The 25,803-nt window shown below is 50.7% G+C and overlaps 1 protein-coding gene across 1 annotated transcript; it reads right to left on the bottom strand.

Annotated features, from left to right (window-relative positions):
- Positions 1 to 1,817: 1,817 nt before the first annotated feature.
- Positions 1,818 to 25,281, bottom strand: PLAT (plasminogen activator, tissue type). The gene is made up of 14 exons (XM_045779148.2): positions 25,151 to 25,281; positions 13,958 to 14,055; positions 12,800 to 12,842; positions 10,809 to 10,946; positions 10,360 to 10,470; positions 9,829 to 10,003; positions 9,099 to 9,190; positions 7,693 to 7,867; positions 7,086 to 7,171; positions 5,543 to 5,738; positions 5,293 to 5,429; positions 5,023 to 5,163; positions 4,003 to 4,169; positions 1,818 to 2,717 (listed from the first exon to the last, which is right to left on the bottom strand). The coding sequence occupies exons 2-14, from the start codon at positions 14,027 to 14,029 to the stop codon at positions 2,559 to 2,561; spliced, it is 1,692 nt and encodes a 563-aa protein (XP_045635104.2). The 5' UTR covers positions 14,030 to 14,055; positions 25,151 to 25,281; the 3' UTR covers positions 1,818 to 2,558.
- Positions 25,282 to 25,803: the final 522 nt, after the last annotated feature.

The following is a 25,803-nucleotide window of genomic DNA, read 5'->3' as shown; positions in this document are numbered from 1 at the left end:
TCACACCGGGTAATGATGTGTTGTTGTTCTCTGGATATATTTAGTGTAATTCAAAGGAATCTGTTTGCTGGGCTGGGACTCTGCCCTGTAGCTTGGTCCGCGGCCTCTTGTGAGCAATTGTCTTCCTCCAGTCTGTGGTTGCCAGGACCTCACCCAGAGGAATGTTGGGGCCTGTAACTTGGCGTTTCCATCCCAGGAAGCCTTGCTGCTTTGGTTCATTTCATTCATTCGGGTCTCTGAAGAAAGGCTTGTCTTGCAAAGGGGGGGAAGGGGGTGAAACCCACTGAATTCCTGCCAGAGATGTGCTCGCTGGGAATCCTGCCTATTGTCCTTGAGCAGTGTTTCTCTAAAATGGCCAAGGTACACTTCTATCTCAAATAAAATCTGCCACTTGCAAGGGGAAACTTGGACGTGAGAGGTCTATGGCAGAGGAATCTATGACTTAAGTTTCTGTGATCAGTATTTATTTAACTGCTCCGGGGGCTTGAGTATTTCAGGGAAGTTTGGGTCTTCTCCCCTCTAAATCAAGCTCTTGGGCTTTAGAGTGTCTCTTCTGTGAGCTAAACCTATGTAGTTTTCTTCTAAGAACCTCTAAACTGAGCAGTTCTCACAGCCTTTCAGGAGAAAGAGACAACTGCAACCACCTTTTCTCCTCTCCAGGAAACTGCTGGCGTTTATCCAACAGCAAGCATCCTCAGGCTTATTCTTCCATCTGGGTGGCAGTGATGATACAAGTGTCAGGCTGCAGCCAGGAATAGGGACTGCAGCTCTAGTTAAGAAAGCAGTCTAAGAGAAGCAGAAAACAGCATCCTTAAAGAACATACTCGTGTGTCCTGGTCTGGGAGTTCATTGTTTTTTTTCTTTTAAGTTTTATTTATTTAACTAATCTCTACACCCCACATGGGGCTCGAACTCACAACCTTGAGATCAGGAGTTCTACGCTCTTCTGACTGAGGCAGCCAGGCGCCCCATGGTCTGGGAGTTAATTCCTTCAGATGAACAGGAAAGGAAAATGGAATGGGAAGAAAATGGCCAATACTAGCTTCTAGTCTGACCAGCAGTGGGATGTTGGCTATGCTGGCAAGGTCATGCTTCTGTTCTTATCCCCTTTCTTTTCCTTTCTACTACCCTGGTTGCTGTCCCTGGAGTCTGCCTACCCAGTCTGCTTTCATTCCATCCCTCTCGGGTTCATTTTTCCCGGGGCATGCTCAGCTTGTTACTTCTGTTACACACAAGCCCCAGTGGCTCCGTGTTGCCTACAGAATTAAGTCCAAAACTCAGTTTGGCATTGAAAGCACCATAATCTAAGTTCCTACCTACATTCTTCATGACCTTCACTTCCAACAACCTGTACAAAATCCTTCCCCATACTCCCACTGCCCTTTTTGCTCTCCAGATCTTTGTATTTCCATGCAGTGACATTCCTGGTCTCAGGGGTGCCTCGCCCACACCTCCCCACCAGTCTAAATCTTGCCCGATTTTTGAAAGCCCTACCTAACTCTGTTTTTCTTTAAGATTTCCTCATACTTCCTGGAGGTGAAACTCAGTAAAAGTTTTCTCTGCCATTTTTGTGACCCATCTCTGTTCTATCTGGGTACTTAAGTACCTTATTTTCCTGTCAGACCGAGAACTGCCTTCCTCCCCCTTTTTGCTGTCCACAGCACCTAGCACATTGCCTTGTATGCAGCGAGTATTCTGTGTACGTCAGATGGATGGAAGCAAATATCTGAGATGATTTTAAAAGTATGGCTGTAAGAATAAATGAACCGTGAGATACTGCAAGTGAAACAAAATGATCTCACTCTGATTTGGGAAAATATGTGAAAAATAATCTGAATTTATTATTTCAGCACAGTATAATACAGGGGTGTGGCAACAAAGTAAAAACCTAAAATGGACTGATATAAATATACTAAAGCCTAGTTTATCAGTTACTAAAATGATACAAGTCTCCTGTTTTATTATAAAGTTTATAAAGAAAAAAGGATTTACACTATACACAAAAAGATTTCCTTCCAAGAGCTGTAAAGTGGAGAAAGGGAAAGGCCAAATACTTGGTTCCGAAGGTGGTGCGGAGGAGCGCGCTCTGGCCAGCCAGCCCAGCCCTTACCAGGAGGCCCCTGTCGGGCTTCCCCGTGACTATAAATAGACATTCCATTTCTAAAGCAATCCTTCCTTCCTGAAGGACCTAGTTATTTTTTTACTATCGAGACATGCTTTTATCTTTTGGTCCCATTTCCAAAGCTTCTCATGGTGACAGATCAGGAGGTTGGGCTTCTCTCCTCCCTCTCTTCTGCCTGAGATGGTGGTATTCCAGGAGGGGTTGGCGTTTATCCGTCTTCTCAGCTGACAAACTATATTCTGAAATCAGATCTTAACCCCTGAAGACTTCTCAAATGGGAAGTACCTATGAAAACCTATCCTTTCCCCTCTCCTATGGGTTCCCCCTGCCCCGCCACCCACTTGTACTGTGTGGTGGCTCAGCGCTCCGCCTGGTGCGTCTTCTGAAGTAGAGGAAGCAGGGTCTCCCGCGATTTCAGGGACTTGGATGTCCTCCGTCACGGGCGCATGTTGTTTTGAATCCAGTCTAGGTAATTAATAACCTTGGTATATATACCAGGAACATCTTTCTGCCCGCAGCCGATGCCCCAACTGATGATGCCAACCAAAGTCATGCGGTTGTCCTGCACACACACCAAGGGGCCGCCCGAGTCACCCTGCAATAGAAGAACAGGTTGCGGAAAACACAGACTCTCTGGGGGGAAGTTAGGGTTCATATTTGTAGCGCTAATGCTGTATCCTTCCAAGTACTTGGTTCAGGGAGGGAAATTTTCATCTCAACGATCTTGATCCTGTAGAGATTAGGCTTTATCTACATCGCAAAGTAGAACTGAGATAATTGCTGGGACATTTCAGGCCACGACCCTCCTTTGAACTCTACCACTTACTAGCTGTGTGGCCTTAGGCTAACTGTGCTCCGGTACTCTTATCTCGAAGACAGGGATCACACTACCTACTGTATGAGGCTGGGACGGGAATTAGTTGGGAGAAAGCAGGACGTTTTGTAAAACTCTTGGCAACTGTTGGCTGTTACTGTCTTATCGAATCAAAATGATTTCTTGTTTTTGTTTTTAACTTGCAGCTTGCAGATCAGGGTTTCACTTTACATACAACCTTTTCATGACTGTTGAGCTAGGGGTACAGCTGAGGTTTCTGAAGAAACCATTCAAAAAGAGACAAAGGTTGTCAAGGAACTGAGGGAAATTGCTGATATGATTTACCTTATAAGAACAAAGCGCACAAAGTCTTCAATGCAAGAGCCCCGCTTCCTTCTTTTTGTTTCCCCTCTAACGCCCAGGCCCTCGATGGAGAGCCAGGCCCACTGTAGGCTCAAAACTGTCTCACCAATAATGGTGCCTTGGTTATATTTAGGTCCTAACACCGCAGGTTGGTGTGTGTTTCATGCCAGTGCCTTGTTACCATGAGACAGAAGTATCGACTCTGATAAGGGTGCCAACACAGCCTGAAATAGTCTGCTTTCCCAGGCGACAAACCTCATATTAGGGCTGATAGGAGTTTTTAAAACATCTTTCTCACAAATCATCTGGGTCGTACTTCCCAGTAAGCTGCAGTCCCTCCTCCCCGCTCGACATGGGAGTCTCCAATTCTCCAGCCCCCCCCAAAGTCAAGCACTGCTTTGTTCGTGTTGCTTTACCCATCACTTCAATAGTCGATCGATCACCTGGGCTTACAGGAAACCCTGAATCAGGTGGAGTTTCCGGTGTAGACACTGGGGAAATTTCCTGCAGTTTAGATTTCTTAAGTTTGGGTAACTTTGATCTCTCTCCGATTGTGTTCTTTCTTTGAGGCCCTCCTCTAGAATCTCTAGCACCTCACCGAGCATCCGCCCGGCTCTAACTTTCGTCTTGCTTAGGCACCTGGGGGCCAAGGACCGCTTTCACCCTCGGCTGGGCTCGAGCGCGCCGAGACCCCCGTGTCTACCTGGCAGGCGTCGTGCAGGTTTGCCTGGTTCCCACCACTTCGCGTGTCCCCGGCGCACAGCATGTTGTTCGTGACGGTTTTGTTAAACAGGTGCCGTGATGTGCAGCGGCTGGATGGGTACAGCCGGACATGAGCCTCCTTCAGCCGCTCAGAATAGAAAGGAGAAGCTGAAACACAGAAGGGAAAAGATCTGACAGTTTCAGGGAAAGTTGCTTGTAAACCTTTTAGAAGGAGGAAGCCAACTCTTCTAATAATGGCTAACCTGGCTCCAGCTCAGATCCATGAGGTCGAAGCCTACGGAATATTGTCAATATCGTTTTGACTGACAAAACCAGATATTTTGTAGAGTTTAGCCCATGGTTTCTCAGGAGCAGTGCTGCTGACATTTGGACCAGATCAGCTTTTGAGGGGGGCTGTCCTGTGCACTGCAGGTGTTTGGCGGCCCCCTCGCTTTGACTCACTAAGTGTTAGTATAAACCTCCATCCTCAGCTGTAACAATCAAAAACGCCTCCAGACATGGCCATTGTGTTCTGGGGGCAAAAATACCCCAGCTGAAACCACTGGCTTTACCTACTATCATTTAATTCTCATAACCTAAGGAGGCAGGCAATTCTAACCCCATGTTACCATTGAGGGGGCCGAGGCTCGGAGCCGTGTAACATAAAAACCCAGATCCTGGGTCCCACTGCCACAAAGTGCAGACGGAGGGTGTGGACTCAGGCCTACATGACCAGAGAGTCGAAAGAGCCCCACACCCTAATCACCGGCCGCCACTGCTTATCAGAACCTTCCTGCAATCTCAAGCCCTTCAAAACACTTGTATTATTCACCCCTTTCTTGACCTGCACAGTGACCCCGTGAGGTGGGGAAGGCAGACGATGGGTTCTCAGTCTGCAGGTTACACAGCGTCAGTGCCTGAGCCAGGGCTAGAACATTCTGGTGACTTTTTCCTCTCAATAACTGCATGCCCCGCTGTCCCGCAGACAGACAGGATGGGGCCGAGACTTCCTTCCACTTACACGCCTCGTGCTTGCCGTAGCCAGACAGCTCGCATTCTGTCCAGTCGGGCAGCTGCAGGTTGGCCTCGGGGAGACACACGGTGCGGACAGCGTCGCTCTCCTGGGCACAGTGCAGCGAATCCGACTGCAGTTTCAGCAGGACTGGGAGGAGAGTGAGAAGAGAGTAAGCCCCGTGGGATGCTAGTCTGATTTGTGGACAGGGACACGAAGGAGAGGGCGAGGGTATGGGAGGCAGGGGTCATCTGGAGCAGGGAGAACAGGACATCTCACCGATATCATTGTTGTAAGTGTCGTCATCAAATGCCTCATGGACGATGTATTTTTCGACTTCAAATTTCTGCTCCTCCTCTCCAGGGACCTCTCGGTATGTTCTGCCCAAGACCACCCTAAGGTGGTGGGGATCATACCTAATGGAGAAACAGCCTTAGGACGCTCTGCTTGCCATGAGGCTTCTTCTCACGGGCCCCGGTTTCAAGGCCTCAAAGTCTAGGGAGACTACTGGGTTTTCCGAAGTCCCTACCTCTCCTGGAAGCAGTGGGCAGCAGACAGGACCCAGCAGGAACTGATCAGTATTCCGCCACAAAAAAACCTCTCTCCTGGTGACCTCCTGTTCTTGACAAAGATGGCAGCCTGCCACGGGTGAGAGGTGATGTCCGTGTAGAGCCCTCCTTTAATGCGAAACTGCGGCTGCTTGTACTGTCTCAGGCCACAGGTGGCTGGGAGAGGGAAGGACAGAGAAGGGAGATCAGACCTGCGGTCCTCGGGCCAGTTCCTTGCGCACCTGTCTCGGTTTCTTCCCTTGGAAGCCCGAGTTTCTATCGGCTTACTGCACGTGTCCAGGTTATACAGAGTGATAGAACCGTCTCCATGGTAACGAAAACCATGGCTTTCACCTGTTGAGTACCTAGTGCATGCCAACCACTGCACACACACTACCTTTAACCCTCACGACACTGAGCTTCAGAGAGGCTGGGAAATTTTTGCCCAAGGTCACAGAGGCCTCCGGATTAGAGCCCAGATGTGTCTGACACCAAACGGGATCTTTCTGCTATGCTTCATTACCCCAGTTTTTTCCTGCACCACCTCCTGGCTTCAGAAATAATGCGGCCCTGCAGCTCCCTCCTGGAGAACGTCTACCCCATTTCTTTTCCAGCTACTCCACCTTGCCCGTCCTTCAAGGCCTCGGTGAAATCCTGCCTCCTCGTGGAGTTTCCTTAACACTCCCAGCCCACCCGGCTCCGCGCGAGCTTACTGACACCGCTCCCTGAGGACTGTCCATGCTTGGCCTTGGGTGTGAGTGCACTGGTCGTTTGTGTCCTACCTGCCCAGTTACGTAACATGTTCTTTGAGAAACATTCTGGCTAATACGTGTGTTCACAGGAACGGAGTAATAATCATCTATTCTCAGACAATTTCTAAAGTTTTTAAGCAAAATGTGCCAACCTGAATTTTCTCTCGGTCTTCCATTCCCTCCACCCACCCAGTTCCCCTGTGCGAAATGGGCTCTGTGAGAGAGGCTGGAAGAGTTCACGGCAGGAGTACAAGGGAGGACACGGGATCCGACCGGGCTCTGGCACTCGGAGCCCCGTGAGCTTGGGCAGGCCCCGTGACTTCTGAGCTGGTTTCCTCATCTGGAAACTGAAGATAGGAAGACTGCCTCTCCCCGCATTGTCAGGAGCACGCTATGAGAGCGCTTTGTTATCAAGGGAGCCAATATATGTGAGCTACCCCTCCACGCTCACCACAACCTCACCACCAATCATTAATAAAGGCATCTGGAGAGGGAAGTTCAGAGCCTAATGAATTCTAAGAGAAATTGGCAAGTTCTTCTCTTTCATTTTGCCCTCTGTGTCACCCTTGTGCGTGGGAAGCGAACACCTGCTCAGAGCCTTGTCATCCCACTATTGCTTCAGTCATGGAAAGCCCCTCCCTACCACGGCCTTCCTGAAAATCTGGGAGCTACACAGTCGGAACCAGACAGCTGTGAAGACACAGGAAGTGGCAGAGGAAATGGTCAAGAAGGGAGGCTGGGCAGCGGGAGGTGGCCAAGGGCCAGGCCTTACAGCACTGGGGCACGTCACAGTATTCCCACGTCAACTTGCGGTCCTTCAGCACGTGGCACCAAGGCTTGGCATCCCCATCTGGGTTCCTAGATGACGAGAGAGTTTCAGATTTTCAATCCCACCACAAGCCACATGACAGAGGAAGGAAGCTCAGTAAACCAATGGCAAAACAATGACCTGGGACGGAGGGTCCTGAGTTCTAAACTCGGCTCTGTCAGAGATCTCACCAGGGGAAAACAACTTGAATTTCGTTTTTCTGTCAGCAACACAACATTCTCCTCTCACAGGGATGTTGGAAGGAGCTGTGAGCTGTGCTGTGAGGACACTCGTGATTCACTGGGAGAAAGTCACCATGTAAGAACAGAACAGATGAGGACTACGCGGCTATGGGACAGCACCTCCAACTTGGGATGTGGGTTGACAAACTGTGAACTTCACTCTTTGTAATAGGTGTTATTCTAGCAAGTGACCAGGTGTGACTAGATAATATCCACGGTTCCTTCTCACCCCCAGGTCTTTCATGTAACTTTAGGCATGAAATCTCCCATCCATACCCCAGTCCTGCCTTCTGCCCAGACATGAACCTCCCGGACCCTGTGCTACGTACCGGCAGTAATTGTGGTTGCCCAGGCCCAGGGCCTGAGAATTGGTCTTCCATGCTGTGTAGACCTTGCCTGTTAGGACTATGGAACTCCACTGGAGGCAGGAGGCACCAGATGTGGTGAGGCTGTAGGTGCCACGGTATGCCAACCCTTTTCCAAAGTAGCAGTCCTCATTTTTTTCTGGAACAAAAGAAATCTCGAACTGAAACAAAACCAATTAAATGCTACCACAGGCAAGTCGGGGTTTGCAGCAGGGCCTGCGCGGGGCTGCTGGCCTGAGAGGGTGAAGGCAGTCAGCCTGCCCATAGGAAGGGTGAGACACCATCCCACTTGCTCTCTTTCCTCCTCCTTCAACCCTTTTACGTAGGGGTGGTAAATGGCTTTTAGTTGGTGGGCCAACTTTCATCAGTCGGATGTGGCTTCCTAGATGGCTGTGTAGAGAGATCCTGAGGTTTTGTTCACCCTCAGCGGGAAGGGGTCTATGTCCAATTAGTAGTGATTATTGCTGGAGCTGCTTTGAAAGTAATTGGGGATTTCCTTGTTTGTACTTGACAGGTTGAAGTGAATCAGAGTTCTTCCGTGGAGGGACATGTTAGCAGGCCCAGCTTCTCAGATTTTGTCTGCCAGTGCTCTGAAGGGTTTGTTGGGCTTGAGCACGGGGAGAGACTATGAACCTAAGGATGCCGCCTATTTTCACCAATTTGCCCCATTTTACCCTCCTTTCTCCCCATTTGAAACTGGCAGAGTGTACCACTATAAACAGCATAATTAAAGTGATCTTTAAGGCCACCTAGACCAGAGACCAGTGAGCCCCAATCTGCCGATCCTGGGAGGGGAGAGGTTACTCCAGAATTACTGTAAAGAGTCCTCAAATTCATGGGTATGTCAGACTTACCTGTAGGCAGAAGGCACATTATTATTGTATATGAATATTTAGAACTTTTTTAAAGCACATTTTTTATACTATTGTGATATCATTATTTGTAAAAGCACCACAGAATTCATAGTGCTTTTTTATAATTTAGTATTTTTAAATTTGGAAAATCTTCTCATATTAAACATCTTAAAAAGAGAGAGAGAGAGATTGAGAAATAGGCCCATCAGTCACAAAAGGGAGAATCTCCATTCATCCTCAAAAGGACTGGCAACCACCAACGCGGCCTACGTTCTCCTCTGTACATGAGAAGATGGGGGTCAGGGGGGTGAAGAGGCCAGCTCAAGGGCAAACAGCTAATTAGAAGCCAGGCCCAGGTGAGGACCTAAGTCTCCTGACTCTTCTTCCCTCTGCGACCAAAATGATGAACCACCAGCCTACTCCTCTGTCTCCTCAGTTGTAGAGACATAATCAGCTCTGTCCTCCTAGATTCTACTTCCGTGACGCCACGGGGGCGGGGAGGGAGGCTGCACTTACCCTTGGGGCAGGCTGGCGTGCTGCAGAACTCACTAGTGTACTTCCCCGCCTTGAAGACATAGCACCAGGGCCTTGAGTCTCGGTCCGGGTTTCTGAAAAAGCAGCCAGGGAAGGCCGGGCGAGGTGAAAAAGTGAAGCCTCCCTCTCAGACCCAAAGACTTTGTACCCTTCCGGGGAAAAGGTCAGTGCACTTTTGCTGCACACAGGAGAGTTGGACCACGTTGGGTGGAAGTACGGCTTAGCCACTGTCTCCACTTGGAGACTAAGTGTGGTTTAAGGAGATGTGCACAGAAGCCGTGTTGACAAGGGCTGGCCTGTGACCGTCAGTTTTATGGCTCTCAGCGCCCAGTTATCTAATCGAACACTAATCTAGGTGCTGTGAAGAGCTTTTGTAGCGCTGGCTAACAGCCGCGACTTGGAGTAAAGGAGGTTATCCTCCATCACGTGGGCAGCCTCATCCGTCCGTGCAAGGCCTTAGAAGCAGAGGCTGGGAAGAGATTCTGCCTCCAGACTGCAGCATCAAGGCCTGTGCGGCTTTGCAGCCTGCCGGCCTGCCACAGATTTCAGACGCGCCAGCCCCCACCATGGCCCGAGCCAATTCCTCGCAATCGATCACTGTATGGGTAGAAAACGTACTGGTCCTGTTTCTCTGGAGAACCCTGGCTGGTCAGCTACAGGCCGTTGCCCCAGCTGTCGTGGCTCCTCACCAGGGGGACGGTGGCCCTCTCACCTGCAATAATTGTGATTCCCGAGGCCCAGCCCGACCGCGTCGGGCCTCCGCCCGCTGTAGGGCTTCAGGGCCAGCACGCTGCTGTTCCAGTTGACACACTCGGCCCCGCTCTCCGCTGTGCTCCACGTGCCCCTGTAGGTGATACCCTGGTCCTTATAGCAGGTGGCACTGGCATCTGAGTGAAAACAGGACATGTGACACTTCCCATGGGAGCTCCCCTCTCCGTCATTTAGTTTCCAAAGACAGTCTGCTCTGTCGTCACCCCAAAACGGCGAGGCAGGCTGGCTGCTGAAGCTGGCGGGGCACAGGAGGTACCCGGGTGGCCGGGGTCACCCAGGCGACCGGAGGCAGAGCCAGACTCCAGCCTGGCACCCAAGGCTCTGCCCGCTGGGCCCAGCGCTCTGGCTTCCCAGCCCACCCTTGGATGATCCTTCCCTGTCCCCACCCCGCCCCGTCGCCACACACTTCCTCTCCTTTCTGGGAAGACTTGGGATTCTGTCCCTCTTCTCCAGCCACCCACCTACCGCTCACCTATTTCGCAGCGCTTGCCCAGAAACCCTTCAGGGCACTGGCAGACAAAATCGGAGAAATAGAGAGCCTGCCGACACATCCCGCCGTTGAAGCACCTCGGCTCGCTGCAACCTGTCAAGGCCAAACAAGGAAGCCCCGATCACTCTCGAAGCAGTTCCAAGGATAACAGGAGTTACAATTCCACACGCCGGGCACTGTGCTCCGCGGTTTACAGGAGGAGCTCGTTCCATCACAGCAGCCCCCGAAGGCGGTGCGCCCGTTCTCCCCACGTGACAGACGGGGAAGCTGAGGCCAGGCCGGAGAAGGCAGGGCCCAGCGCACGGTCCCGCTCTTTGGCTCAGCGCCTTGGCATTAGCCTAAGGCAGAGCACGCCCAGAAGCTCCGGGCGGCCGGACGCACAGGGGTGGGCACGCGGGCGCTCGAAGCTCCGGCTGGGAGCGCGGACGTACTTTTGACGGGCACCGAGTGGCAGTGCGGGCGGCCGCCCACGCAGCGGCAGTACTCCACGCGGTTGCCGCGCAGCCCCGGGCGCAGCCACGACTCGTTCTGCGCGTGCAGCGTCTGCGTCTTCTCATCTCTGCAGCTCCCTGGAACGAGAGGCAGGCGGCCTCTGGGGGGCGCGGCTCCCCGGCCCCTGACGGCCCAGCCCGCTCCTACTGACAGGGTCCCTCGCTCACTCGTCCTACAACCCATCCTTCCTCCCTTCCTCGCTCCCAGCGGGAAGATACACGCACCTACGAACCGGTCACCAAAGACTGCTTCGATTGTTTTTTCCCTGGAGGGGCCCTCGTCCTGGAAGAACTTACCTATCAAAATACATTTACGAAGTACTCCTCTAATTTTTCATTTTATTTTATATATATATTTTAAAGATTTTAGTTATTTATTGGAGAGAGAGAGCACGAGCAGGGGAGAGAGGCAGAGGGGAGGGAGAGGCAGACTCCCTGCTGAGCAGGGATCTTGATCTGGGCTCCATCCCAGGACCCCAGATCATGACCCGAGCTGAAGGCAGATGTCCAACCGACTGAGCCACCCAGATGCCCCTAATTTTTCATTTTAATTCATCAAAATTATGCACATATGTAGAATCGTCTACCTGAGTTTTTGATCCACATGAGTATTACCATACTGCAGTGACATGTTGCTAGCCCAAAAGAAAGAAAATTGACCTCTGGTCTGTGTAGGGAATGTGCTGCTCTCACTAGTATTTTTGATAAAATGAACACGGTCTAAGTACTCGCATTGATATCCTGGCCTCTCTGTCTCTTTGCAAACCAGAATGCCAACTTAAGATGTCTTTCACTTTTCATTAATTAAAGAAGTGACACATGCTCATTGTAAATAATACTGTTTTTCTGTTGAGGGTCCGCTGGGGCCAGGATACCCTTGTCGGAAATGCCGTGCTATCCAGCAGCAAAGGCATTAAGATTATATGTTGGGGCACCTGAGTGGCTCAGTCGGTTAAGTGTCTGACTCTTGGTTTTGGCTCAGGTCATGATCTCAGGGTCTCAGATGGAGCCCCATGTTGGGGTCCTCTGAAGATTCTCCCTCTGCCCCTTTCCCCACCCGTGTGTGTGTGTGTGTGTGTGTACGCTCACTCTCTCTCAAAAAAAAAAATTTACAGCATACCTCACGCTGGGGAAACTTCTGCTTTAAAAGAGGTGTTGCAAAGCTTTCCAGACTCATGAAGGACAAGAAATGAGGAACTAGGTAGGTCATGAAGGACAAGAAATGAGGGCCCTAAGTTGGTAGCTTTAGACTTGAAGCTGGGCCCAGAGTTCTTCCAACCAGAGTCAAGACAATCTGGCTACTAGCATGTTTTATTTTTGGAATCCCATCTAATGCTCATGGGGATGTTCCTCAGGTTTCTAGAGTCGACTCTAGAGTGAAAAGTCTTTCCACACCTGTGGGACTTCTGTGAGGTAACCCAGGTTCGTTACTCCGGTTTTACCAACGGGAAGACATGGAAGCACGGAGATGGCAGTTAACAAAGATGCCAGGTGGACTCTGGCGGGATGGGGCTCGCAGCCCAGAAAAGGACCCGGAGGATGAGCGCAGCTGCAGCCTGGCCACGGTGTGGCCTTGGGCAAGTCGCTCAGTCTCTGGCTCTGTCTTCTCACCTGTGTAATGGGCTTTAGGCCACTGAGCGGGCAGGTTCCCACCAGCTCTGTGACTCCCTGACAGCCTGATGCCTCGAGGGCACTCCTGTTCCTGTCCTCTCGGAACCTGGCCTTAGCTAACTAGGTGAATGAGTAAGTGAGGAGGGGTGACACAGGCATCTTTACAGAATCACCCTGCAAAATTTCACCTTCACACAGCTGAAGTAAGCTGGGTGTGGTGGAAGATAAATCCCTGACCAAGCCCAGAGCACACCGAGCTCCTAAGCCCTGACTCTGTCTCCCGCTTCCGCAGACCCCCTTCCACCTTGGCTTCACCTTACCTCTGTAAGATCTGGCTCCTCTTCTGAATCGGGGGTGGATTTCCTGCAAAGCAACCAGGCGTGGAGGAAGGATTAGCACATGCTGGGTGTTTTAGGAATAAATGTGGTTGATTCAGGGATCGTCGCCGCATCCCCAATCAGATGCCACCTGCCCTGAAGATCCCCCCTCAGCGAGCTGGCCCCAGGTGCAATGCAATGCCCACTTCTTGCCTTCTTTTCTAATTCGTCCTCCCCTTCTAGGCCAGTGCTGCCAAAATCGCTTTCTGAGTGATGAAAATCTTTAATGCCTGTGCTGTCCAATACCGTAACCACTAGTCACATGTGGCGACTGAGCACTTGAAATGGGGCTAATGGGACTGAACTGAATTTTTTTATTGCATTTAATTCTAGATTTAAAGAGCCACATGTGGTCAGCGGAGCTGTAGCCCATCTCCGTCCCCTCCACGTAGCCATCCCCGACTCTCTCCTCTCAAATCTCGCTATGCCGGTATTGCTCACTGGGCGCTCTGTGATGCCCTTGCTTGCTGGGCATTTTTAGAGAGCACGTCCATAGTCTAGTCTCCATCCCAAGCAGATAGTAAGCAGCGCTGGACAGCTTGCCGGCTCCCCTGGCTCACGGCTTGTGCACCACCTTTTTAAGATGCTTTATGGATGAATTCAAACACATTTTTAAAAAACACCTCCAGGGGCACCTGGGTGGCAGAGCGGTTAATCGTCTGCCTTCGGCTCAGGGCGTGATCCTGGCGTTACGGGATCGAGTCCCACATCAGGTTCTTCCGCTGTGAGCCTGCTTCTTCCTCTCCCACTCCCCCTGCTTGTGTTCCCTCTCTCGCTGGCTGTCTCTCTCTGTCGAATAAATAAATAAAATCTTTAAAAAAAAAATAAAATAAAAAATAAAAAACACCTCCAAAGAAGGCAGTCAGTGGCGGTGGAGTAGAATTAAGAACTATCTACCCAAGTCAGAAGAACTGCCTGGGGTTCGCCCCCGGAACCCTAAAGCCAGGGCATCCTACAGGGAGGAGTGTGTGCACTGTGCCCCGTAACTGCGAACGTCTGCTGCGCCTCTGCACGCCGACAGGACCCCACCGTGGGGCTCCAGAGGCCATTGAGGGTACACGGGCTCAAGGCACGGGGCACAGACCCGCCCTGCCCTCCTACCTGGCTGGACAAGGTGAGGGCGGCTCCGCAAAGCAGCAGGACGCACACCAGCTCTCTCCTCGTTGTATTCATCGTCCCTTCAGAGTGTCCCTTAAATTCTGGAAGAAGAAGGGGAAAAAACGTCATCGTGTGATAGAGAGATCAAGGAGCACGGCAAAGGTCAAGAACCTACGACTTGATCGTGGCCAGTCCCTCCAGCATCAACTCCCACAGCAGGAAATGTCACAGATGTCTGGAAGATATTTTTAATTGTATATATTTTTTATTGTGGTAAAATACATAAAATTGACCATCGTAAGCATTTTTACGTGCACAGTTCAGAGGCATTAAGCATGTTCATGCTGTTATGCAACCATCACCACCGTCCCCTTGCAGAATTTATTATCTTCCCAAACTGAAACTCTGCACCCAATAAACAATTACTCTCCATTCCCCTGGCAACCACCAGAAAGTAGAGTACTTTCTGACTTTGTGACTGTGACGACTCTCTAGGTTCCCCATACAGGTGGAGTCGTGGAGGACGCGTCCTTTTGTGACTGGCTCATTTCACTCAGCATACTGCTCTCAAGGTTCATCCATGTGGAGCCATGTGTCAGAATCTCCTCCCCTTTTTTTTTTTTTTTTTTTGGTAAAGCAGGTTCCACACCCAGCATGAAGCCCAACATGGGGCTTGAACTCATAACCCTGAGATCAAGACCTGAGCTAAGATCAAGAGTCAGACGCTTAACTGACTGAACCACCGAGGCACCCCCGAATCTCCTCCCTTTTTAAAGCTGAGTAAGATTCAATTGTCTGTGTAGACCACATCTTGTTATCCATTCATCCATCAAGGGACACAGGTGGCTAGGAGATCATCTTGCCCAGAGATCTCTGTGGGCCAAATTGTGAGACCATCCCTTGAGCTTCTTGGCAGCCTGGGGACCCAATGTCCCAGCTTAGTTTCCTCAAGGTGAATTTCTGCCCTGGGGTCAACTAGGTGGAACCACAGAAATGTCCCCTCCGAAATACTTCAGAGGACACCATAGGGATTCTACTTGCAGCACCTCACAGAGCCAACCTACCTCCGATCCCCTGGGTTCTTGCACTTAGAACTCCCACACCTCCTTATCCACACAGGAATGCTCCTCTGCCCCAGCTCTCGCCCTCCCCACCGCTCCCTTGGAAGGTCTGGTCCTTATAGACAGGCCCGGCGAAGTTGCAGATTGGCAGAAAGGAACGGAGGCATCTGGCTTTTGGTCATTAGACTCAGATCTTCCTGGACACAAAATTCCCAGTTTCCAAGCGCCTTTCCCCAGTGATCTTGCCCTCTGTAGCTTAAACTAGGTTAGTTGGTCGGGGTGTTATTTTGTGGTCTGGCAGGCCCACTCACTCCTTTGTCCACAAGAATTAAATCAGGGCATTTCTTCCCTTGACTCATTTCCCTTCAGTCACAACAACTTTCGGTCCCACCCCTCCCCCTTCGCAAGGATCCTCCGGGCTCTGTCAGATCAGAGACTTTCATCCAGGCCTGGCTCTGGCTCCTTTGTTCCTTTGCAAAGAACTTCCCTGTTGGAAGCGCCCTTCCCCTCCCTGGCCACAGGTCCCCTTTTCAGAACAAGGGTAAAAAGAAAGGGTGAGTGGGGGTGGGGGGACTCTTTATGCCCCACTGCTTCTAATGGGGCTGCTGGGGACAGGCAGAAGAGGGCAAATGGGGGGGGTGCGTGGGAGCAGCGGGGGCGGTGGACAGAATTCCAACGAGAAAATGCACTGGAGGCTCAGAGGGCCCTCTGGCCAACCAGCACAGCCCGCCCCCGCCTCCTCCCCCACTTGTGAAGGAAAGAAAGAAGGCAGGATCTAATCTGCCTTTGTTCTAATTTGGAGTGCCAAGCCCCCCCCCCCCCCCCCCGCCCGCTCCGGGGCAGCGGGCTACGCAGGGTGTGCTCTTTGGGGGCCCTTTTCTCACTGGGAGGAGGAAGCTTGCTAGTGCTCCCAGGCTTCTCGAAGTTTCAGAAGAGAGTAGTAGGGAGCTGAGCCCGTCCGAAACAAGAGCACTTGGTGGAATCTTCTGATCACAGGGAACTGCTCTGGATTTCCTCTTTCTCAAAACTTCCCAAAACCCCTCTTAAATTTCCCTTCTTAATTTCATCCCATTTCTTATAACCTTTTAAAATAGATCTTGTTAAATGCATTTGCCCTCTTTCTTCCGGATGTTAATCCTGTCCACACATGCACCTAGACTGTCCCATCCTTTATTATCTTGGCCAAGCCTTGAGGTAGCTGTGGGGACTCTATGAAGAAATTCTGAAACAATGAATGAGTAAATGAGCCACCAATCAACAAGGAACTTAACCCTCCTTAGCATTGCCTGTCAAACCAGCCGGCCCTTTCCCAGGGGGGTTACTTTCCTCTTTTCTCTGGATGCCCACCAAGATATTGTTTTATTTCAAGAATTCAGGGTCCTACAAAAAAAAAAAAAAAGGACCTCTGGGTCCTTCTAACTGGAACACAATTCTAGATGTTGGAAAATTTCCAAGTGAGAAGTGCAGTATTGACACATTTGTATTCCCCGAACAAATGGGGGAGGGGGGCCAGATGGGGAGGCGGAGCATGACCTAGGGCTTCCACTGCGGCTCCCACAGCTGCATCGTGTGAAAACCGTGGCAACTCAGGGGCAAAGGAGTCTATTTTTGTCTTTTGCTCCTGGAAGAGTCTGAGATACTCTCCATTCTGTCAGTCCTTATCTTCCTCCACTTTTGGGGGCCTTGCTGGGCCTTGAGCTGACCCGGTGACAGTCTCAAACAAGGCAATAGCTCCATCTCGCTGCACAGAGGCAGTGAGAGCATCTGGACAGGCTGAATGGGGTAGGAGGATGACAAAGAAATGAGTCATCCCGACAGCAGACAAGCAGTGCAGTCCAAAGACATGGGAGAAGGCAGAGAGGAGGAAAAAATGTGTCCTTGTTTTGCCTTATTACAGAGGTGGGCGTAGAGGCCTGGGGGCAGTGCCTGGACAAAGAACAAAGTGAATACCAGAAACAGGGACGCAGACTCCGGGTTGTGGGGCCAGCCAGTGCCAGGACAGGCTTCAACGCCGTGCAGCTCCGGCTGTCGCCAAAGGCACGAGCGCTGCGTGCTCAAGGTGAGGAGGGTGGAAGGTGAGGTGTGCCAAGCAAGTGTAAGGAGTCCTTCGAGGCTCGTTTCCTAAATACAAAGACGGCTTGTTGTTTTTTTCCCTGTGTTCTCTTCCTTTGGCTCTATTTCATAGTTTCCCAGAGTCAGAGAACTAAAAAAGCAAGGAAGGAAGAGGAAGGAAGGAAGGAAGGAAGGAAGGAAAAAGGAAAACCACCAGGATGGCTCACTTTTGTTAGACTGGAGTCTCTGAATCACTGAAAGCATTGCTGTGTGAGAGTCACGGTGCAATGGCCATAAGGCCTGTGGTCCCCGAGGTCCCAGGGCCCCAGCCCTGGCAGGCCCACACTAGCACACAAAGCTGATTCCTGCAGATTTGCAAAAGGCACCCTCTCTGGTGGATGGAGTTCAGCAGACACAGAGCTTGGCAAATTGACAAAGAATCTGTGCGGAAAAAAACAAAACCAAACCAGGACACAGGGCCTGGCGAATAAAGAACGGCCTGGATTTCAAGGATGGCTGGGCAGGAATCCTGGTGCGGGGCACAGCCTGCACGTCTGCGTGCAGAAGACTCATCTGCTTCCAGAGCATCTCTGACCTTCTGTCTGGAAGCTGCATCGGGTCCTGCCGGCTACTCTGTTCCCTGGCCCTTCTGAGCAGCCATGAGTGGTGACCGTTCTAGGGAAAAACAGGAACAATGGACTGGTAACCAGGGAGGGGTTCCTCTGCTAGAGCCAAGGAAGTGTGCCACTGTGGCGGAGACATCAGTGGTCACGCCGGCCAGGAACTCGGTGTTCGTTTCTGCAGTGGTAGCTGGGGGTGCCGACTGATGGGCACCCATTCACAGCTGTTGAGTCTGCATCGGGTGAGGCCGCTGGAATGGCAGCAGGACAGCTAGAGGAAGGACCTGGGGAAAAGTAGATGAACTCTTGTCCTCAGTGCCTTTACACGTGCCTTTTTTTTTTTTTTGAAGATTTATTTATTTGAGAGAGAGCACACGCATGCACACACGAATGAGGGGGGTGAGGGAGAGACAGAGAGAGAGAATCTCAAGAAGACTCCCCACTGAGCCCAGATGCAGGGCTCAATCTCACGACCCTGAGATAATGGCCTGAGACCATGACCTGCGCTGCCGTCAAGAGTCGGATGCTTAACTGACTAAGCCACCCAGAGGCCCCTCCATGTCCCTTTGCATTGCCCTTTACCCTCCACTGTCCTACCTTCTCCACCTTCCCCCTTAAAAATCTACCCTCTGGGGACGCCTGGGTGGCTCAGTTGGTTAAGCGTCTGCCTTCAGCTCAGGTCATGATCCCAGGGTCCTGGGGTCAAGCCCCACATCGGGCTCCCTACTCAGCAGGGAGTCTGCTTCTCCCTCTCCCTCTACTGCTTCCCCTGCTCGTGCACTCTCTCTTTCTGTCAGATAAATAAAATTAAAAAAAAAAAATCTGTCCTCCGGAAAGGGGCTGATATGCTGATTCATGTAAGGTTAGAATGACTGAGTAAAAATTGATACACTTCCCAAATATGTCTATATTTTAAGACATAAAATCAGCTCCCAGGGATGCAAAACTAAGTGGGCTGGACTCTCGAGGTTTCCTCCAGGGCTGACACACTGTGGTTTCTGCCGTTGTGAGAACAAATGATATCATGGGTATAAACTGCGAAACACTTAAAAATGCGTATAAGTACTTTTATTTAAGCACAACCACATGTGTGAAAGTGATCTGCATAGAAGAATGTACAGAAACCGTCACTCAGTCAAGTGCTGTGATTCTAGGTACAAACAATGCGATTGCCCCGCTGGTATAGAACTCGAGGGCTTGTGGTTTTGACTCCTGCCAGCAGGAAACAGGCAGAAATATGAGCAGGCTAGAGGGAGGGGAAATTGCAAGGGAAAGACAAATGTAAGTTGATGCAAGGATCAAATCTTACAGCGTGTGCAAGGTTTGCAACCTTAATCTTTGGTGGAGGAGATTCTCGGGGTATGATTGCTTTGCAAAGCTTCTCTCTGGAAATCTGAGTGAGAGAGAGTCCGTCTCCAAGAATACCAATACTCTGAAGTGACTCATGGCTTTAAAACAAACAACACCCTCCTTCTACCCCCCAACCACCGTGGCCCAGAATGGATGCCAACAAATTAGAAAAGAAATGGTCCAAGGAAGAACTCCTTCGACCAGCAAAGGCATGTCACTAGAGTTGGGACAAGAGAGGGGGTGAGATGGCAGGAGGAGCCCTGCCCCCACAGGTGGGCCCCCCACCAAGCTCACCTTTGTGGGTTCCAGATGGAGCCCAGGACAGGAGCCCCTAGCCTAGTAGCCCCTGTCTCGCTTACACAGGTCCTGCTTTTTACAGAGGCCGTGCTCTCAGAATAAAAACCATTTTCAAACACCACCGTCATGTAAACAAGTCTTAACTTTCCAATACTTAATCTTCTGTGTGTCAGAGTTTATTTTCTCTCTTCTTGAATTGTCTGCTTTTATAACAAGAGGACAAGAGAGGAAGAGTCTGTCTCTTATCTAATTTGATCCATTCCAATCAAGGGAATAGAACAGAATCCTCTCCCAGCTCCCACCCATCTCACTAGTTACTCAGGGCAGAATTCTCTCCAAACATCTGCAAGCTACAGGTGGGTGACTTGTGTCTGAGTTATATGAAATTCACCTGGTGACACTGAAAACTCTACACTGAGCACTGTCCTCGACTCCCCGTCCACCCTCTGCCGGGTAAACCCGGTTGTTTGGAGGAAGTAAGGGAGTGCTGGTTGTGGGTCTAGGAAAACAGAAGTCCATCCTGCCTCCTTTTAGGATAAAAACAAAAGAAACCCTTTCCTAATAAACTTTCTACCCTGTGAAGAAAAAAACAAGGTTCAGCTGACAAACGCGAACACAACTAGTCAGTGCAATAAACTGTTAACCCCAACTTTTGAATTTAAACAAACGCTGCGATCTGATGTTAGTCTAAAACAGTGTCTCATCGTAAGCATGAGGGTGGTTCCTTGTGCTCCTCCCACTCCCTAAAGCCAGCATCACTGCAAAGCAATGAAATACGCCATACTTTGATAATTCTTCAGCTTACCTCCACATTTCCACACCCATGCGTCAGAAAACCCATCAGAAGTTCCCTTGGATCGTTACTGGTTTTGTCCTCATCTCCCCGGCTCACAGGAAAGCGATGACAGGGTGTTTGAGAGCTGTATGTGGATTAATGCCACTTGCTCCACAGGCATTCGAGTACCTACCACTTGCCAGGCATCATTTACAAAACCCTTTTACAGCCATTGAATCATTTAAGGCAATAGTATTCTCTCGTTTTTACAGATAAGAGAATCAAACTTCAGAGAAGTCTAAGGGCCTTGGCCCTAAGGCCAGACACGTGGTGAGAGGTGGTGTCAGGACTCGAGCCCAATCCTTTTTCCACCACTCCTTCCTGTGTCCTGATGCTGGACCGTAATATTTTTAATGCGCTCAGAGTTGCTATTTGGGAAGGGCAGCATGTCACAGTGCAAGGGGCATAGCCTCTGGAGTCTTAACTTCAGATTCCACACAGGTTGTGTGTGGTTTCCTGGATTTTCTAATGGGCCAATCATTCCCACCTTGCTGAATTACTACAGCAATTGGAGAAGAAGCAGGCAAAGGCTCCATGCAATGGCCAGTGCACAGTAAGGTCAACCATACTGACTGTCACGAGCGTCCTTCAATAACGGGAGCACCAATGTTAACAGCTTCTCCCTGGAAAAACAACCGAAAGCTACCGAGGCAGAAAGACGCTAACGTCTATGGGGTTCCCCACTGCGGTCAAGCATTAATACGCAAATACTGTTTCCTAGATCATGTGGCCCTCTTGTGATAACCTGCAACCGGATTCTTTACAACTGGTATCAAAGTTCATACCTTTCGTCTACATGCGCAGAACAGCATTCACAGGAGCCACTGTTTCCTGCGTATGAGGTGGTATCTTTTATCCTATTTTTAATGTTTTTTGTATTTGCCTTTCCTGGACCTACTTCCATCAGGGCTACTCTGGGCTCTCAGAGGAAGCTGGAATTAACACCCGAGACAGCTGGAAGATCAGACCCTTGCTACTGAGAAGGTCCGTCGGATGCAGACCGCATGGATGTTTAAAAACCAGAGACATTAGGCTAGAAAAATAAGGAAACCGGAGCTTCCCAGAAAAAGAAAAAAAACAGCTTCCCTTTTTCTCTGCAGCCCAGGGGGCAGACACAGACTCTTGCTACGACGAGGCAAAATAAAACAAGTTTCTCTTTTCTATGAACAGGACAAAATGTGAAAAGCGGCAGAGATCCAGTTGACTGGCGGTCTTTCCCTTTTAGATTACTCCTAGCAGGTTGCTGGGCTTAGCTTCTCTACTGGGTGTCCTGCCCCCACCTGCCAAGGCCTCAGGGGACATCAAGCTGTTGTTGCCAAGCTCTCTCACAAACGGGCTCTTTGGGTGCTATCAGATCCTCCCCCCACCCACCTCTCCTCCAAGCCCCAGCTCAGTCTAATTTCCTCCTGAGTTCATGGTCTATGTATTCACCATCGAGCACCAACCACCGACCAGGCACAGGCTCCATGGCGTAAAGACATTATGCTCTGTCCTCAAAAACTCATAGTTTCAGCACAGGACAGACAAGTAGTTAGGTCATCGTAGTGCGGTGGGATCGCGCTGTGGTATATGCAGAGGAAGAAGGGGTCTTAGTAGAATGTGGAGGAGGGCGATCTAGCTTCCTCTCGTTGAGGTAAGGGGTGGTCAAGGTAGGCTTCCTGGAATTGATATTATGTAAGCTGTTGGTTGAACAAAACAAAGAGGCGTTCCTGGAGCATATTGCCAAGAGGCGACCATCACTGGGGGCCCAGGGTAACAGCAGCAAGCAGCCAGAGCCCCTTACTCTTCAGCCCGAACACCTTCCACCGGGCAAAGGAACACGCCTCACACGCCCCAGGCTCTCCCTTCCAGAGCATCCCTAGGAGGAAGCATGGCTGGGAAAGCCCAAGAGTTCCAAGGACGCGGGAGCCTTTGGGGCATGAGTTCGGTTTCGATTCCCTAATGTCTGGTTGTAAATTAATGGAATATTTGTGACCGTATAATAAACAGACAAGGCTTTGCATACAAAGGTATCTCAGAATCTAGGTTCAGCCTGACCTTGAAGTGGGTTACTTCAGAGGCTCAAGGTGGAATCAGGTTTTCTAGATCAGTCCCCACCCAACCTCTCCAAGCCCTGACGCCCGTGGCAGGAGCATCACATAGGCCAGCCGGGCTTGCCTGCCCGTGGGCCTGCTGGCCAAGAGCCCCCCTCAGGATCACGGCTGTTGGCACTGACGGTGCTAGGCAGCTGCGGAGACACACATCGCGCTAAGTTTTATAGGAAGAACAGCTAGTCAGTATTTCCTGGGTAACGGTAATAGGCACCAGAACTTGCCCAAGGCATCCCTCTTAAAAATGGTAATGAAATGCCTGCTGTGTGCCTAGCACCTGGTTCCTTTTCCCTTCTATCACACAGGTTACTTTTCAGGCGATCAAGAGGCTTGCCTGTCACTCCGCCCTCTTCTCCAGAAGTCAATTTCTCAGGCAGGAGAATGTATGAAAGATCGCCAAGAAAATGTGCTATTTTTCTATGTAAGCAGACGACGAAGCCAGTATTAGGAGACCATGTGGCTGGACCTGGGGTTGGAGCGGAGCGAATGGCCGCTAAGATTCTCTCTAGCTCCGACTTCCTGTGAGTCTAAGTCGTCCTCATTCTTTTATCTGGTTTGATTTGAGACATGGTTTTGTGAGCTGGTTGGCTTAAAATGAGGCTTATACCTTGAAACTATGCACAGAATTTTTCTCCATGTGCCGCGAATGACGCAAAGAAAGAATGAAGAGAATATTCTGGTCCCTTGTCCATCCTAGCCATCTTATCCGAGCAGAGCTGAAATTCACACACAGAAAGTAGGAATTTTATTCTGAGATTGTAGATGCAGATACCAAATAATCAAGTGAAATTGAACATTTCAACTCAGCACCTGAATTCTCCCTCAGCGCCAGGCACTCGGTATCTCTGAGAAGTGTATGGACTTTGAATTTGGACTGGAGCTAAGTTCTCCCCCATTCTTGTGAACCACGTTGTCCCCTCAACTGTCTGATCGGAAATAACCCGCACACATTTTAAAGGCTTTGGAAATCCTGAAGCTGGCACTCCTCCTTGCAGATGACGATCTTAGTCAAAGGGCCCCTTCAGTGGCTGTCAAACCCCCTAACCAGAAAAGGTGCTGTTTGCAGATTTGCACCAGGCCTCCCCCTGAGCAGTAAGTTTCCCCGAACGCTCTGTGGTCCCAGGCAGTCATTTACAAAAGCGTTAGATGGGTATGGTCACTGGGTACGGCCGGGCTGCTGCTTACGATAGTTTGGAATGTACTAAGCATGGTTCTACTCAACGTGCTGGGACCCAGGAAAATAAAGCCGAGTCCCAGAGCCCCTCCTCAACCAGCACAAATCACAGCTGTCCCTCAGCGACGCCCTGGCCACACTGACTGTCCCGCCGTGAGATGAAGCCACTGATAGTAGAGCAGACACCAGGAGCATCTGACACGAGGTATCACAAAATAAACTGAGCTGGTCTTAGGGAGTCCGGACAAAGACCGAGCCCCTGGCCGAGGGGAGCTACCGTTTATCCTTGATGAGACCTCGCGGTTTGAGGCTGGCATCTCTGAGAACAGTTTAGGTAGAATAAATTGGTGGGTGGTGTGGAGCTTTTTCTATGTCAACATTCCCAAAGCCCTGCTGGTGCCCGAGTCTGGCTCTGCTCTCACAGGAAGCACTCACGCTGACCGTCATATATTGATTCTGGACAAGTCGGCGTCTAGCTCCCAGGATGAGTCTTCCTGCCCATGGGCAAGAATTGCTAGGAAGTCACCTTTGAGGGGACTCCACTTACTAGTTGCATTTGCAGAATTTCTTCATGCAATTGCAAAAGCACACACACATACACATAATTTTTTTCCGTCATCAATCCACCGCAGGAGATCACCATTATTAATCCGACTTGACCACCAGGTTAATCAGCATTTCCACACTTCTTTGCATTTGAGTTTGTCACTAGTTACCTGGGAGCTCAGCATGTTTTCCTACTTGGCTGGCTCCCTCCCGTCCTCCCTCCCAGGAGGTTAAGAAAATAAAGATAATAACAGCAAAAATCTGGAAAGCCCTGATATGCGTCCTGCAGAGTGCGTTAGGAAGAAAAGCCGTTGATGTTAATCTTCCCCCTGTAATTGAGAAGTCCTTTAAGAGGACCTCACATTTGCACACTGGGCAAAAACTGACCAGTGGAGTTGGGGGGCCGGGGATGTGGGGGGAGATCAGAGGCCTTCTGTTTCCCAGCACTCCCCACCTACTTAATCCTGCTCCGAGGCAAGTCGGGCACCACCCCCGCCCCATCCCCAGCCTCGGTTTCTTAATAGGCTCACTGAGGGAGGGCAGCAGCCAGACACCGGGGACCCTCCAGGCTCTGAGAGCCACCAGTCCTGAGAGCTCGTTTGGAGGTTCTAGCAGGGGAGCGCAGCTACTCGTACACCCTTGACCGAAGAACGGTCCTCCTCTATCGGGGAAGGTCTTCCTCTTCGACCGAACGCGCAGCTTCGGGAGGGATGCACATGGAGCGGTGAGGGAGGAAGGGGACACCCACCTAGCCAGCCAGATCAGCCGAATCAACCCTGGCGATCAAGAGAGCCACCAGTCCTGAAGGCAACTGATTGCACGTTTTTTGCCCGTTAGTCATGAGGGGCTCCCATTGTCTCTTCAGAGCATTTCTAATTCTTTCCACTTTCCCCTTTACTCTGCAGAGATTTCTTCTCCAAGAAATAATCCCTCCTATTCTCTCTTCCCCTGAACGCCCTGGCCCCTCCAAAAGGCTTCAGCCCAGCCCAATGAAATGCAGATACAAAAAGAAGGCTCCCTTTGGGCTCAGATTCTAGCTAATCCGCTTCTTGCCTGAATTACACAGTCAGTCCCTCATTCAGGCATTCCTCTCTTGGCTCAGTTTGCCAAAAACACTTTTAAGAGAGACAGGAGGAGATGGACAGACAGGGAGGCACAGAATTCAACTTACCGCCGCTGCTGGCCTTGCTTCCCTCCCTCCGAGAGTTTTCTCTTCAGCCCCGGGCTCTTGCAGGACCTCAGCTCCAATCTCCTTGCACAGCTCCAGCCTGCTTTAAATTTCAAGGCAGGGGGTGGGGTCAGTGGCCCTGGGTGGGCGGGTTTCTCTGCAGCAAGAGGATGCCCAGTGGACAGGGCCATGAGGGAGCCCAACGGGGCGGGCCTGTTTTTATAAAGAGGGGGAGGAAGTTTCTGATGGAAGCAGCACAGCCCAACCTGGCTTAGGGCCAGCCTGATTATTCACAGTCCTGATGTCATCGGATCACAGGAATTTGGGAGTTGGACAGAACCCTAACAATCATCTTCCTTTAAAAGCCCTAGTCCATGACCTAAATGGGACCCCCAGGATCATCTGGCTGTAAGCCTATCATGGAAAGAGGAATTTACAGTTCTAAACGAATACATACAGAGGAGGACCGAGTGGTTCTTATGGCATCTCCAGCAGTAAATCTGCCCCTCTGGACGCAAGAGGGTGGAAGGACTGGACGGGTGGACCAGTTCCCTCCAGGCACCGAAGTGCCAGGGTTGGGGTACTTGGGGAACGGCGTGGGGGGGGGGAGGTCGGTAAGCAGAGGCAGGCAGGGCTCCTCTGCAGTGGAAAGTACC

This window comes from Ursus americanus, chromosome 27, assembly GCF_024610735.1.
Source record: "Ursus americanus isolate L20-20 chromosome 27, mUrsAme1.1.p, whole genome shotgun sequence".
Classification (NCBI taxonomy): domain Eukaryota; kingdom Metazoa; phylum Chordata; class Mammalia; order Carnivora; family Ursidae; genus Ursus; species Ursus americanus.
The sequence above is the reverse complement of the archived record's forward strand: the minus strand, read 5'-3'. Positions and strand labels throughout refer to the sequence as shown.